Source organism: Anguilla anguilla, chromosome 6 (assembly GCF_013347855.1).
Source record: "Anguilla anguilla isolate fAngAng1 chromosome 6, fAngAng1.pri, whole genome shotgun sequence".
In the NCBI taxonomy this organism is placed as follows: domain Eukaryota; kingdom Metazoa; phylum Chordata; class Actinopteri; order Anguilliformes; family Anguillidae; genus Anguilla; species Anguilla anguilla.
Genome location: NC_049206.1, coordinates 11,657,805 through 11,671,761, shown reverse-complemented (window position 1 = coordinate 11,671,761; position 13,957 = coordinate 11,657,805). Strand labels below are relative to the sequence as shown.

The 13,957-nt window shown below is 39.3% G+C and overlaps 1 protein-coding gene across 1 annotated transcript; it reads right to left on the bottom strand.

The window, feature by feature from the left end:
* Positions 1–1,989: 1,989 nt before the first annotated feature.
* On the bottom strand, positions 1,990–12,774 carry LOC118228978 (volume-regulated anion channel subunit LRRC8C-like). The gene is made up of 3 exons (XM_035420575.1): positions 12,312–12,774; positions 10,280–10,425; positions 1,990–7,736 (listed from the first exon to the last, which is right to left on the bottom strand). Exons 2-3 carry the CDS (start codon positions 10,418–10,420, stop codon positions 5,520–5,522), a joined length of 2,358 nt encoding a protein of 785 aa, XP_035276466.1. The 5' UTR covers positions 10,421–10,425; positions 12,312–12,774; the 3' UTR covers positions 1,990–5,519.
* Between the last annotated feature and the right edge of the window lie 1,183 nt (positions 12,775–13,957).

The following is a 13,957-nucleotide window of genomic DNA, read 5'->3' as shown; positions in this document are numbered from 1 at the left end:
AATCCTGTCTGCGTCTAAGACTTGAGGACTGTGTGGTTTTTGGGGAGATAAACATTGAGTGATATTTGTTATTTACCTAGCCTCCCCTTCTGACTGCAAAAGTGATTTTGACAGATGAAAATAAAGGCTAAAACCAAGACTAGAGACTAGAGACTGGTCTTTTATGTGCAAACAAAACCTTACAGAAATAAACACCAGAGGAACAGTTAACACCTGTTAGTCATCTGTTGACCTACTTTTGCACAGCAGAAAATAAGGTGAATCAACCAAAAAATAGCTGTTTCTGAAAAATGGTAAAACGTGTAAATACCTTGAAGTAAAAGCTAATTGTCTGTACCTTTGTCATAAATTCAACTTTTGATTTCAAATCCAAATACTTAAGTATATAGGAAAAATAACAAATTTGACTCTACTGTTCCCATACTTTTGGAGGGTACTGTATATATACACACATTGACTACTTTATTAGGTACACATATATAGTAGTGGGTAGGCCCCTCCAAAAGTTTTTCACAGTATGGATTTAACACGTTGCTGGAAACATTCTTTAGGGATTTTGGTTCATGCTGACTCAATAACATTCATCATGCAGTTCTTTTTTCGGCCATTTATTCTGCAAGCCTCCTATTCCACCTCATCCCAAAGATGCTGTGTTGGACTGAGATCTTGGGACTGTGCAGACCATTGGAGCTGGCCAAGGGTGGCCAAGAGATACATTTTCTGTAATTCTCCTAAATCCACTGCAGCTTTAAAAACCAGCCACAGCCTGGAGATGTAGTCTTTGGAAGTGATGCACCGGCAGAGGGGGCGCTCGGTCCTCCCTGTCAGTGGGGCTTGGTCCTTCAGTCAGGACAGTGAGGTACAACTGGAACTGGGCCCTGCTGGCTCAAAGCATTAAACAAATGGCTCCACACACTTATAACAGGGAAACACACCAGCTTACAGATTGAGCCAGAACAGCTTGGCCGCAATCAATCAATTGATTTTCTAAAAAAAAAAAATCGATTATTTTCTAAGAGAACATAGCTCAGTCTGTATTACTCTACTCTGAAAAAACTAAAAACTAAAAACTCTTTGAGGCACAAGCATAAAAAGCACAGTATAATAAGCTGAAACGAGTCCAGCTTCATTTTTAAAATTCATGAGAGCAGTTTTGCTCACATTATGCATCAATATATTACCATTACCACAGGAAATTCATAAAAACTACTTACAATCATGTTTGTGTATCTGTTTTAAAATGTGTATTTATTTTATTTATTTTTTTTGAAGTGAATGTAAACTATTTTTATATACAGTGCTGAAAACATTTTTTATAATTAGTATATGCATTTTTTGAAAAAGGAAACATACTTTTAAACACATTTAAAATATTTTTGAATACCTTTTTCAATAGAATAGAATTCAAATGATTTTATTTACGAAAATATATTAAAAGATAAAAAACATAAGCCATTGCAATAATCTTGGAAGTGCTTTTGAATACAATAGTAAAAACAGTTTTGTTTTTTTTAATTCCCAGGCTAATTTCCCTACCATTTTTCAGGGCAGTGATGTCAAATTTGACATTGTGCACTAATAATTTTATAAATTGTTCTCTCTAGTTTGCAAATTGTAGGTTAGAAATATGTAAAATCCCATAATGTCGCATAACAGAAGCAACACAGAAGATTGTAGGTAAAGCCCTGCCCACATAGAAACTACCACCTTTCCTTTGCTCAACACTGCCATCTAGGTTCCTGTAGTGTTGTTGCACGTAAACATCTAGTTGGGGTTTATTAAGCGAAACCTCATATCAGCAATTTTTTAAATAGTCAGAGCTAAAATTTAAAAACTCAATTAATTTTTTGAAAAAATAAACTGTAAATTGTACGGATATGTTGAGTAGTTAAATGCCGCCCAAGAGGAAATTAAGAATCTGGACATATTACAGACAAAATGGAATCCAGTATAATTGCATGACCCCATTCCCTCATTTTAAATCAACATCTCTCTAAGCTCTGAAAGAAAGGAGCAAAGGTCATGGTGTTAGCTTCTCTTCTGGAGTTCCTGTGTTCAGACCATCAGCAGCTTCACTGTCAAGCTGTTCATCGGGTGCTGACGTGTCCCTGCCCGTTGCAGTAACAAGACCACAGAGATGAACAAAATTGGATGCCTTGCACCCACATTCACAATACCATAGCCTCTGTGGCCCCCTCCTGCTCAGCTTTCCTCACATGAAGAGTGAGGGGCCAAAGGGACAAAGAAAGTGAAACAAGAAAATACCTGACACCATTGGCAGCTAGAGTTCTTTTTTCCACATAATGGAAACTACTTAATGAGCAGATGCAGGAAAGGAGATTCAACACTGTTGCATCAAAAAAATTGCAAACCATGTTTTTAAATAAATGTGCATTTATTGATTTGCTTCTGTAAAAAAATAAAATAAAATAAAATACAGAGTTAAAGAGAGTCTGTGACGACCAGGGTGTCCTGTCTGCAGGAGTGAGTGAGTCAGTGGACAGTGCATCTGTGATAGCCATGGCTCTCAACAGGGATACTCAGCCAGTGTCCACATAATACAAGTCACTGGGTGGACATGTAACTGTGTATTTGAACCCTGATGTTATAGAAAGCATTTTAACAGTAGTTCATTAAACAGACAACCTGAGAAGAAAACACAGCTACGCAATATCCATCGTGCATCTTCATTGCTGCCCCCTTAAAACGTAAAAAAAGCACAAATACTGTTCAACATCCACTCCTGGACTGCACTAGAAAATAAGACAAGCCATCCATTTTTTTTTACTTGATACAATTTTTGTAAAACTTGTGTAGATTTATTTCCTCATGATTTGAAGTCACTTGAAAGTGAAAAGCATTTATTCCTCTGATACATGACTGTGAGCTAGTATATACTTTTTTACATAACAGGCCAGAGAGCCCTGCAGGAGACAGGGTCAGAGGTCAGTTACAGTTTCAGTTCAGTCAATTCACAAAATGAATTGGAAAAAAACAGCTATGATGTTCAAAGCGGATGTTTCTACTCATGAACTGGATTTTATTTCATTTTGTGAATTGACTGAACTGAAAATGGAGTTGACCCCAGGCCTGAAAGGAAAGATAGCATTAATCCCAGGCGATAGCATCTCTCACTTAAGACAACTGGTTGCTTATACATGCTTGATGTCTTGGAAAGAAGAAAAGCAGAAGTAACTTGAAGATTGTGGGCTAACCATAAGGGTTAGCACTCATGTCCGGTCTTTGCAGAATGGGTCATGATTATAGCCGTAGCTCCAATCCTGTGATGTTCAAGCTCTGAAAGGCTAAACCTGACTGAGCCACTCAGCAGCCAACAGAGTTGCACGGATTCGCAATTGGACTAGTTAAACATGATGAAGAAGATTGTGCACATTTTCAAAAAGCAGATAACCATATGTGTGAGGTATTATGTGCACAAATACAATTTAGTGATAAGTGTAACATTACACTTTGTGATCTTGAGGTTATAAAATGGAATACATTGAGACTGATTGTCATTACCATACTGAATATAAATTCATTTAAGATTAATCCTAATTTAGAGAACTTGTAAATCCACACAAATGTTGTTCAATATCAGTTAAATGTGTGGAAGTACATTGTTTCAGGAACTCATGAACACTTTAGAGTCCTTATTAAAATGAAAGCAATAATAAAATAAATGAAATAAATACAATATGGCCGAGTCATGAACATGATTATTAATACCAAAGGACCATGTGACACCCTGCCCCCTTCGCATTTTCAATGATGTATGCACGTTTGTACCAAATTGCTAGACCCTCTGACCCATTCAAAAAGGGCCACAGAGCCTCCAGTCCACAGTATGTTTTCACATCACCAAGATGGAAACATTTCATGGCTGTCTCCTGTCACCAATTGTTTCCACATGTCTGAAAAAGAGGGTGATGGTGGTGGGAAAAAAATTTTCCCTCACAGGAAATCACTTAATGACACTGAAACCATAAGCAAACCGCAGTTTCCATGGGCTGTAAGATGGGATCAGACGGACACATTATAAAGGCAGTCTAATACAACATGTACTTACATATAATAGGCCAAATGCCATAAACATTTGCAATGTGCCATAAACATAATTAAATTACTAAAGATTACATATTGGTCAAATGTGAACGTTCCTTATATTTGGACATTAAACAAAGCTACAGTGTTTGGTCCTAATGGCATACATTTGATTATAACAGTATAATAAGTGATTAAGCGATCTTAACCTATCCAAGTTCACCAAAAATGTGCTGATTAACTGAAATAAATCATCATTGGGACAATTACATAATTTCACATTGGATTTGAAATAAAACATACAGTGTAGACTGACAAAGGTAACGTGTAGACTGTCAGCTTTAATTTGAGCATATGTACATGTATTTAGGACCCACAGACATCACCAGATGCTAGGTGTCCACCATGGTGATGCTCTGCCATACCTGTACTACAGTCACCTTCAGTTCCTATTTGTTTCTGGGGCTTTTTGCCTTCAGGTCTGTCTCCAGAAAATGAAACGCATGTTCATTTGGATTCAGGGAAGGTGACTGACATGGTCAGTCAACAACATTCCACTTTTTGGCCCTGAAAACTCCTTGCTTGCATTAGCAGTATGTTTACAGTCACTGTCTCACAGTAAGGTGAAGTGCCATCTAATGAGATTTTTTTTTTCAAATCCAATGTGCTGGAGTACAGCACCAAAATAATAAAAATGGTCACAGTCCCAATATTTTTGCATTTAACTGTAAATAACTGCACTCTTCCAAAAAATGGATAGGCAATAAGTGTCTTTTCCTATTCTTTTCCATTTTTCATTTTCAGTTCCAAACTTGATTGGTAAATATCCAACTACCTCTCTTTGTTCCACCATGGCTTCCAATACTGTGATAACATCGTAGAACTTACCAGGTATTGCACTGTTAAGTCTCATAACTGACCGCCAGCATGGTTATTATGACAGCAAATACCAATGGGAATGTGTGCGCTATTCTAAAACACCCATTTATGCCACCTGCATATATATTCACAGGTCACATAATGCAACTGGCCAGAGAATATTGAAGTATGGCTAAAGGTCTTAAATACTGGACTATTACTCTGCAGTACTCTATGTTCAACCCAATGCTGCTTAAAGGGATATTTCCCTTTGGAGTAATTGAGAACTGGAAAAGAGGGAGGAATGGCACTGCCATTAATGGTCAAAAGAGACATCTGACGTTGCTAGTATTCACGCTATGCAAATACAATGGGGTAAGCTCCACAAAATTATTTGTGTTACACCAAAGTGAAATATCCCTTTAACATCAGCCTATTTAAAGCACATATGAGCACACAATGTGCCAATAACATTAAGGCCATTTCATTTTTTTACCCCTGCATAATATAGATTACACAGCACTTTTATATAACACTTAATAATGATATAAATGCTACAGTATAGCAGTCAAGCTTGTCAGATTAAGACATTTGGTATTCTGTAGCGAAGAGATGGATCACTCCGCTCTCATTTGTTCTCTGACATCCGAAGGCAGCGTTTCAAACAAGGCATCTTCCACAAGAAGGCCATTCCGTTTCAGGGCCTGGCAGGACACCAGCTCCGCAGGCAAACTGTCAAAATGGTTGCCTCTGAGTTCCAGGTGCGTCAGTGACACCAAGAAAGAAATCTTTGGGGACAGTTGGGTCAAAGCATTCATCCCCAGCTTGAGGGTTTTGAGCTTTTTGCAGAAGAACAGTTCATCCGGAAGGTTCTCTAGCTTGTTGGACGACACAGAGAAGTACTGCAGGCTCTGAAGCACCCCGATCTCAGGCGGGATGAAGCAAATCTCATTGTTGGACAGGTCCATGTAGCGCAGCTTGTGGCAGAGGAAGAGATTGGAAGGAAGTACCTCGATCTTGTTGTGGCTGAAATAGAGACGCTCCAGGCTGCCTAGTTTCTTGATGTGATCAGGAATATAGGTGATGCTGTTGTGCCACAGCTTCAAGCTAACAAGCTTGCGAAGGTGCTGGAAGCTGACGATCTCCTCAATAGTCTTGAGGTTGTTCTCCCTCAGGTCCAGCTCTTGCAGATTTGAGAGGCTGAAGATGGCATGGGGGATACGGTCCAGCTCACAGTGCACCAGCTCCAGGTGGACCAGGTGTACCATCTTCTTCAGGTTGTTGAACACGACCAACTTGGTGCCGTCATTGTGCACATAGAGCCGCTGTAGGTGGCTGGACACATCCACAATAGCCTGCGGTATTTTGGCGAAGTTGCTCTTCAGGTGGAGGGTCTTGAGGGCCTTGAGCTCACGTAGGGACTCAAAGGTGACATTCCTGGATATGTCGTGGCTGAAGAACCCACTGAGGTAGAGCTCTTCCAGGCTGCGCATGCCATATATCCAGGATGGCAGCTCCCTGCTGTCATCAAATTTCACTCGTAGCACCTTCAGGTTCTCCTTCAGAAAGGCAAGTGCAGCACTGTGGATTTTGAGGGAGCTCTGGTATAAGGTTAGCTCCTGGAGATCCTCAAGTTTTGAAATGGAGGCTGGTATTGTGACATTATTTATAATCTCCAGCTTCAGAGACTGGAGCTCTGTCAACTCGAAGACGGTGTCAGGAAGGCCGGATAGCATGAAGAGCGAGAGTTCCAGCCTGTTGTTGGCATTGGTCTTCAGCTTTTGACGCAGTTTCTGAGCCGTCCACTCATGGTTCAGGTTGAGCTGCTTTAACTTATTTTCACTGACTTCAGAGAGAAACACAGCAAACCTTTTGGAGTACAGAGGATCGTACTGGTCAATTATGTGTAGCATGAAGGCAAAGTCATTCTTTACATCTGGAATATCACTGATCCCTGTCTCCTGTCGCACATACTCAAAAGAATACTCCTTGAGAGATCGGTAAAACAACCAGTACAATGTGTAAAGGCACGTAAATCCATAAACCCCCACAAAGCAAAGGTAACAGTAGGCCAGCTTTGAGAATAGGTGAGCAGTTGTGTGATTACACCAGAAATGCCCATAACCCGTCATATCCTTGATATTCACGTCACATGGCACCGTGATCTTCACCTCAGGCACCAGGATGCTGTTGTAGATGATGATCAGGAGGAACTTCAGAACCTTGAGCACGTTCTGCCGAACATACATTACATAGAGCAGATCTCCCTCTTCCACATGCAGGCGGAATTTTTTTATCTTTTCGAACAAGGCCTTAGCTTGTTCTCCTTCCTTTTTGTCCAGTACGCTTGCATCTGGCTTATTTACGATTAGCTTTTCTGGGATGGACCCGAGGGACTGGGTCTTCTCCAGATTGACCAGATCATCCTCCACAGTGGGCATATTGACAGTGGGCCCACTGTCAATCTCCCTTTTTTCATCATTCCCTGCTGAGTTTTCCCCTGATACCTCTGACAGGGCCCTAGTGGTCCAGGGTGAATCAAAACACTTTCCCAAGATAGAAACAAAGTGCTCTATTTTTGAGCTAGAGCCTGGGAATTTGAACCAGAAGTTGCTACAAACCATGAAGACAAGCGTGTGTATGAGGACTAGGTAGGGGAAGTACTTAGCATACCAATGCAGTGCTTCCTCATAGCACCTCTGATTAATGTAGCTGTACTGCTGCAGGTCAAGGTTGTTCTTCAGGCCCTTCAGTTCTGTTTGGTGTGGAACGGCCACGGTTTGGTTTGGTGCAGGTGTTTTTGTTGGTAGGCAGATGATTTTGTCTTGCATTATCTAGAAACAAAAAGTTAACATAATAAATCATCACCACCACCAAATGTCTCTGCAGCTGGAAAGAGTCACTAGCACTTAATGCAGAAGAGTCATTGGGGAGGGCTGGGCCATGAACCACACTGCCGACTGAAATCCAGTCCCAGAGAGACATTACAACTAATTATGTGTGACACTTTGGGACATCCAGCCACAGGATAAGGACACCAGAAAATAATGTAATAAATAGAGTTCTTAATTCAGGTTCACATTTAAAATAAAATCTAGCTCCCTTAATAGGAGAAGAACACTGCAAGGCAAACAGTATAAGGTTGCTACCAGACTCTATAACAATGTCTGTGACCTCAGCTGGAGATGAGTGAGTCATACAGGAAATGAGAAATTATGATCAGCACTGAGAGCCATTCCTATTAACAGGCATGCATTCCAATGTGCCCAAAACTTTCCTCTTGCTTTCCTTCTGTACCTTCAGCACCATAACATTTTATTACATAACAAGAAACATATTTACTAATGAACCCTAGAAAAAATTTCAAAAAGGATTTGAGGATTTTGCCCCGCCACATCTTGGTCGGGCAATAATTCTTCATTTCCGTGCTACTGATCAAATTACGAAGCTGTACTCCCTCCACAAGACAGACAACCTCTGTTAAAGAGCTCACAATATGAAATGACCACCATCCGGCTCTGGATAAAAGGTCATGAAAGGCCTTGGCTGCAAAGTCTCTCCGACAAAAGCAGCATATAATAAGCACTATCCATCCAGTGATCTGCTGACTGAGGCCCTGTGGGTCCACAGACTTCCCTGCTTCAGGCGCACTGGACCTGTATGAAGCACTGAGTCATGCACAACGTACATCTCTAACAACTTTCTTCTTAAGCATTTAAATACTACTTGGGCTTGAATAAAAGCTGTATCTCTTTATTTCAAAATAAGAATAAGGGCTTCATTATGGCAAAAATAAAATTAGGCAAATCTAATATTTTATAATCAGGCTGCATTTAATTTAGTGATCAGACTAATTAGTGATATACTGAGCAAGCATATAGTCATTGCATGATTCAATATGCAGAAGAAAAGAGACAAAAAAATGTGTACATAACATACACATACATACTCACGTCAAAATTTATAAAAACATATATTCCAAATATTAATTACACATTGCATGACATACTAGTTTTAATCCTAGACAAAAACCATGAATATTAATCATGAGGATTTTGTTGCAAACAACTTTTAGACAAATGTTCTTATCTGCTGTTTATGGACCCCAAAATGTGATGACAGGTGCTAGAAATGAGTATGGCTCGTATCTGAAGACACTGGCATTTGCGAACATAGAGCTTGCAAATGCACTTCAATTTCCCTGCCATTAATTACCTTGCGGCTGGTTTTCCATTAGTTCATCACACTATGCGTGAAACGTGGCTAAGTGATTGGAGCTGAGTCAAAATGGCAGCTGTTTCCTTTTGATAAGTGGGTGGCATAAATAATACATGGTGGACAATCTACTTAAAACAGATGTTACTGTCACTCTCGTGATGGGAAACGAATATGCCCCTTGGGATAAAACAACCAGCACTCTAAGTGGTTTCAATCGATTAAAAGGTCACAATTTTCTAATTAACTTGGTTCATGTCAAAGCATTTGTGCAAAATGGAGAAAATGGTAATGCTTAGTATTCAGAATAAAAACCTCAAATATCCAAATGTGTGCCAAAACACAGCAGATATCCCCATGACATATTTAATGCAATTGTGATCTTAACCTCCTGAGACCCAGACCATGTTTTTGTTTGCATTTTTAATTTCTCCTTTCAATTTGTAACTAGTAGCACCTGATAACTATGGAAACTAAGCAATGTCATTAAACAGGATATAATTTTTGTTAAAATTATATTATGGACAATGTGTCTACATTCACAGAAAATTATATAATTAATACATGATATAATACAATTAAAATTAATTAAAATGAATGCAATTAAAATTGCCTTCTACTGAAAAACACATGAAAGTCATCAGTGTGTATCAAACAGACTATTATCAATGTAAAAACCTTGCATTGCATACAAAAACAGATATCTGATGCTGCAGTGAATTTTTGAACATTTCTTCATATTTGGATCCCTATTGTGTCACCATGGGGTCGGACTGGGTTAAGCCTTCAGGTCTGGAGCCTTGATAATACTGTTGGTGCCTATACCAAGTTTCCTAACTTTAGAAATGTTTTTGGGGTTATTAGCATTTTGTGATTAGCCCCACACACTGCAAATTCATTGGATTGTCACCCAGACAGATTTTGACATAACCACAAAAAAATAATACATGTATAAAGGTATGTGAGTTGGGCCAAAATACCCAATTTCATGCTAATTGTTCAATTTCTGTATGAGGAGAATCATTTTAAGCGGTTTCAGAAAATTCAAAATACTTAACCTTGCCATCATTTCATGAATAACTCACCTGTATGATGCCCCCTCACCCCTCCCCCCCCCCCCCCCCCCACACCCCCCAATCCTCTGACCCCCGAGACAACTGACCTGCAGAGTGCACCCGAACACCCCAATCATAAGCATGATGACGGAGAGGTAGTCTGTGAATACATCCCACCACGGTTTCAGCACACGGAACGCCGGCTGCTGCTGCACCGTGAACTGCCGGAACTCAGTCACAGGAATCATGGTTACTGTGGCGGCAGAGGACAGAATTAACAACGGCACCAGCCATGACTGTACAGAGGTGAATGCGTTGGAATGCAAGTAGGCGGGGCGTGGTTCATTTTTAATAACAGTTTGATTACACAAGCAGAGATTGTTTTTTTGTTTTTTGTTTTTTTTACTACAAGCAGAAATGCATGTTGACCTTCTGTGGTAAGCAACCTCAGCCAAAATATTAGATCAAGATTAAAGACGGGTATGATTGCAATGGATTGTATGGACTTCCAGGGTATTCTAGTGTGATTCATGATGTGGCAAATATAGCATTAAACAACATAACACAAAGCAAAACCTAAATACATTTATTCAATATGTACAGCCTCTGTTAGACTCCAAAAGGGTGCTGTATTCTGTGGAATGCCACAGAAGGTTTTCTACTACCCTTCCTCTTAAACGGGGAGGAGAAGGACACTAATTAGACTGAGATAACAATTACTGTCTGAAAGGAAGGAAATGCAGTGGATGCCAAAAAGTCCTCGATCATTGTTAAGTATTACTAGTTTGCTTGAACCAATTTCATTGTCTGGTTGTATGATGTATGGTTTAGGCGAAATAAAATATTTTAGATATAAATGTTTGTCTAATGAAGATGGAATAGTGATGCCCTGATCATCCTGTTTACAATATTATAAAACTTGTATATACTGTGAAAATGTATTTTGCATTTCATTTCAGTGTAAATTAAAAATGCACATTTTACCTCTAGAAAACAATGCGGGTGACAGGTAAGTATATTATCAATGACTAATAATTTATAAAAGTATCTTAAAAATCTAAAACATTCATAAGTATTTACCATTACTGATATCAAATGGCATAGATTCACAGTAAATGGGTGCACATCCTTTGTCATCTCACCATCAATGTCAAATATGGTTTTACCATGACATACGGCAGCCATTATCCACTCTTCAAGTTTGACATTTACTTTTCCTTTGAGGCCACAGTTAATTAGATTTCAGCAAACAGATGAGGATTGATATTCAGTAAATGACATTAAGAGGTAGCTTTGCTATTGGCGTAATGTTTAAATGGGAATTGTCCCAGAACCAAGAAAATTGTGTTCAACACCATCCCTACTGAGACCAATACATAGCATTATTAGTCAAAACGTGTGTTTAGAGCTCGGGTAACATCATACCATGATTAAAAATGACCTGTTCCCCACAGTTCAATTAGAATCAGTATGAGAACATCAATTAAACGATGTTAATAACCTGAATCACCTGAACTCCGAAGCGTTACATATAACAGGCAGCTAGTACTAGCCTACGCTAAAATCCTTCATCATTTTAAATCTATGTTTTAAATTTTAAAATTCCAGGAAGCTTCGTTATAAAAAGGGCACTAATTGCCTAAATTATTTATCAACAGCCATTAATGTTTTTGTTGTTTACAATGTGCCTAACCTGACTAGATGATAATCGTTCTGAACTATCCACGGTTATAGAGTTCATAATGAATTCGTCTATTCTTCATTTTGACGTCATTGTAAAATAGATTAGGCTAATTCAACAAGCATAAGTTAAACAAGTCAAAGTGCTTCAAATATGATTCTCAGGCTAAACGTTATTAGCCATGAATGTCTCAGCTGTAATGAGCTCAAGTAGCCTATACCTGAACTCATTCATTATAGGCTGGTCAAAATAAATCTGTGTTACGAGAAATTACAGTAGCCTAGAGGCTATCCATAATGTAGTATTGATCCCAGGGCAGTTTACCTTTAACGAAAAGTTAGCTTTCTTCTCGAACAAGCTTACCCCACAGCATAACAACCGCTTCTTTACAAACTAACAACTATATTTTTCAGTCTTCATATTTTCCACAAAGCAGCTGGCGAAATAGATGTTCTTACCCCAGTTCAATGCATTCCACAACCCGTCAGTGCTTTGTTATGGTACGTGGGATACGTCGCTTGTGAGGGATGCCGCATGTCCTCGCGTTGCAGTGTAATCGCTGCGCTTCCCGTTATTTCTGGAGCTGCGCCTACGCTGTCTGCACCGACGGCGGTAGGGCGGGGACTTTGGGAAGCTCTGGCGCACCGATGCCAACTTGGCAACTGTGTCGTCAGATTGAGCAACTTCTCAGACCCTTTTAGCGACATTTTTCGCAGAAAACAGTCGCCAACACCGCTTGGTGGGTCTGCAGTCTGTCTTCCTACAGCGGACATAACAGTGGCTGGTTAGTGAGTGCACATAGAAAGTCGGCCGCCCACAAATGACAAACACGTTTTTGTATGCAACATGTCTGCTAGCCGACTAATGCAGGCTACATGGTAATTGCTGTCTGTAGGTCGGTTTCATTTCGTAGTCAATATTTTTATTTATTTATTTTATTTCTATATTTAACATTTTAAAATATTTTCTCCTTGATTCACTCGTTATTATCTAAATTGGCATCGTTATTCAGAGCAGCTGGATATCGCCTGAAGCCAGGTTAACTATCTTTGTCAAACTAATAGCATAGGCCTACCTAACCCCTGTGTTCAGGATTCACACCTACAGCCCTCTGGAAACCAATTTAAGAACTGTAGCACTGACACATATCTGCTTCACATCTTATCTGCAGCTGCTAAATAATTGCTGCACACAGGGCGTGTCTTTTCAGTCTCACTTCTTCTGTGCTACCATTTCACTGGCGTCTCTCTGCTACTTCAGTTCACTTCACTTGTTGTTCTTGCATACCACATTAACCATAATGTTTCTCAGTAATTCAGTATCATAGCTAGGCAAACAGCTCTCTTATCCCCCTGAGATCATTGTCAGCTGGGATGCCATTACTGTAATTTTTGCTAATATTTAAACACTTTAAACCAAAGTGGGACATTCTGCTACTAAAAGACCATTGATGCAACTCAGTGCACATTTAATGAGAATTCAATGATTTGGGTAATCGTACCCACTTGGTCATATTTTTAGCATTAAAAAAGATCATTCTGAGGCTTTTAAATTAATTTTGTTTTATCAGGGAAATGGACACCTAAATGAGAGCATCTAAAGTCACATTAAAATAGGCCAATATTAACTTGGATTAAAATACATGCTTTGATAGCTTTGCTACCTGGTTTGTATATCATACATTTTGCCTGCATGAAAAGTATTGGGGCTGCTAGAGCAGCAACTATCTGTATTTTATGCAATCATTAACTGTTATTTTATAATACTTTTGCTCTGCATCCAGTCAGAAACCATTAACAATGCATTGAATCTAGTGCAGTGCAGAAGGTCCTGGGTTTGAATCTGGCCTTGGACTTTCTGTGGAGTTTGCATGTTCTCCCCGTGTCTGTGTGTGTTTCCTCCAGGTTTGTTAAGAATTTTTATCTTGGTTGAATTTTCTTTATAGATTTTTGACTTTTAAAATAATATGTTTTAGTAATTTTGGACATTTAAAACCAATAAAGACAACTACACCGGTTTCCTCCCACAGTTCAAAGACATTCAGCTAGACTAACGCGATACTCTAAATTGCCAATAGGAATGAGTGTGTGAGCGAATGTTGTGT

What these genes read in the sequence shown, in the direction of transcription:
- LOC118228978 (XM_035420575.1), bottom strand. Translation starts at nt 10,420, where the DNA reads ATGATTCCTGTGACTGAGTTCCGGCAGTTCACGGTGCAGCAGCAGCCG. An exon ending in TGTTCGGGTGCACTCTGCAG is followed by an intron (nt 7,737 to 10,279) that starts GTCAGTTGTCTC and finishes TTTTGTTTCTAG; the next exon opens with ATAATGCAAGACAAAATCAT.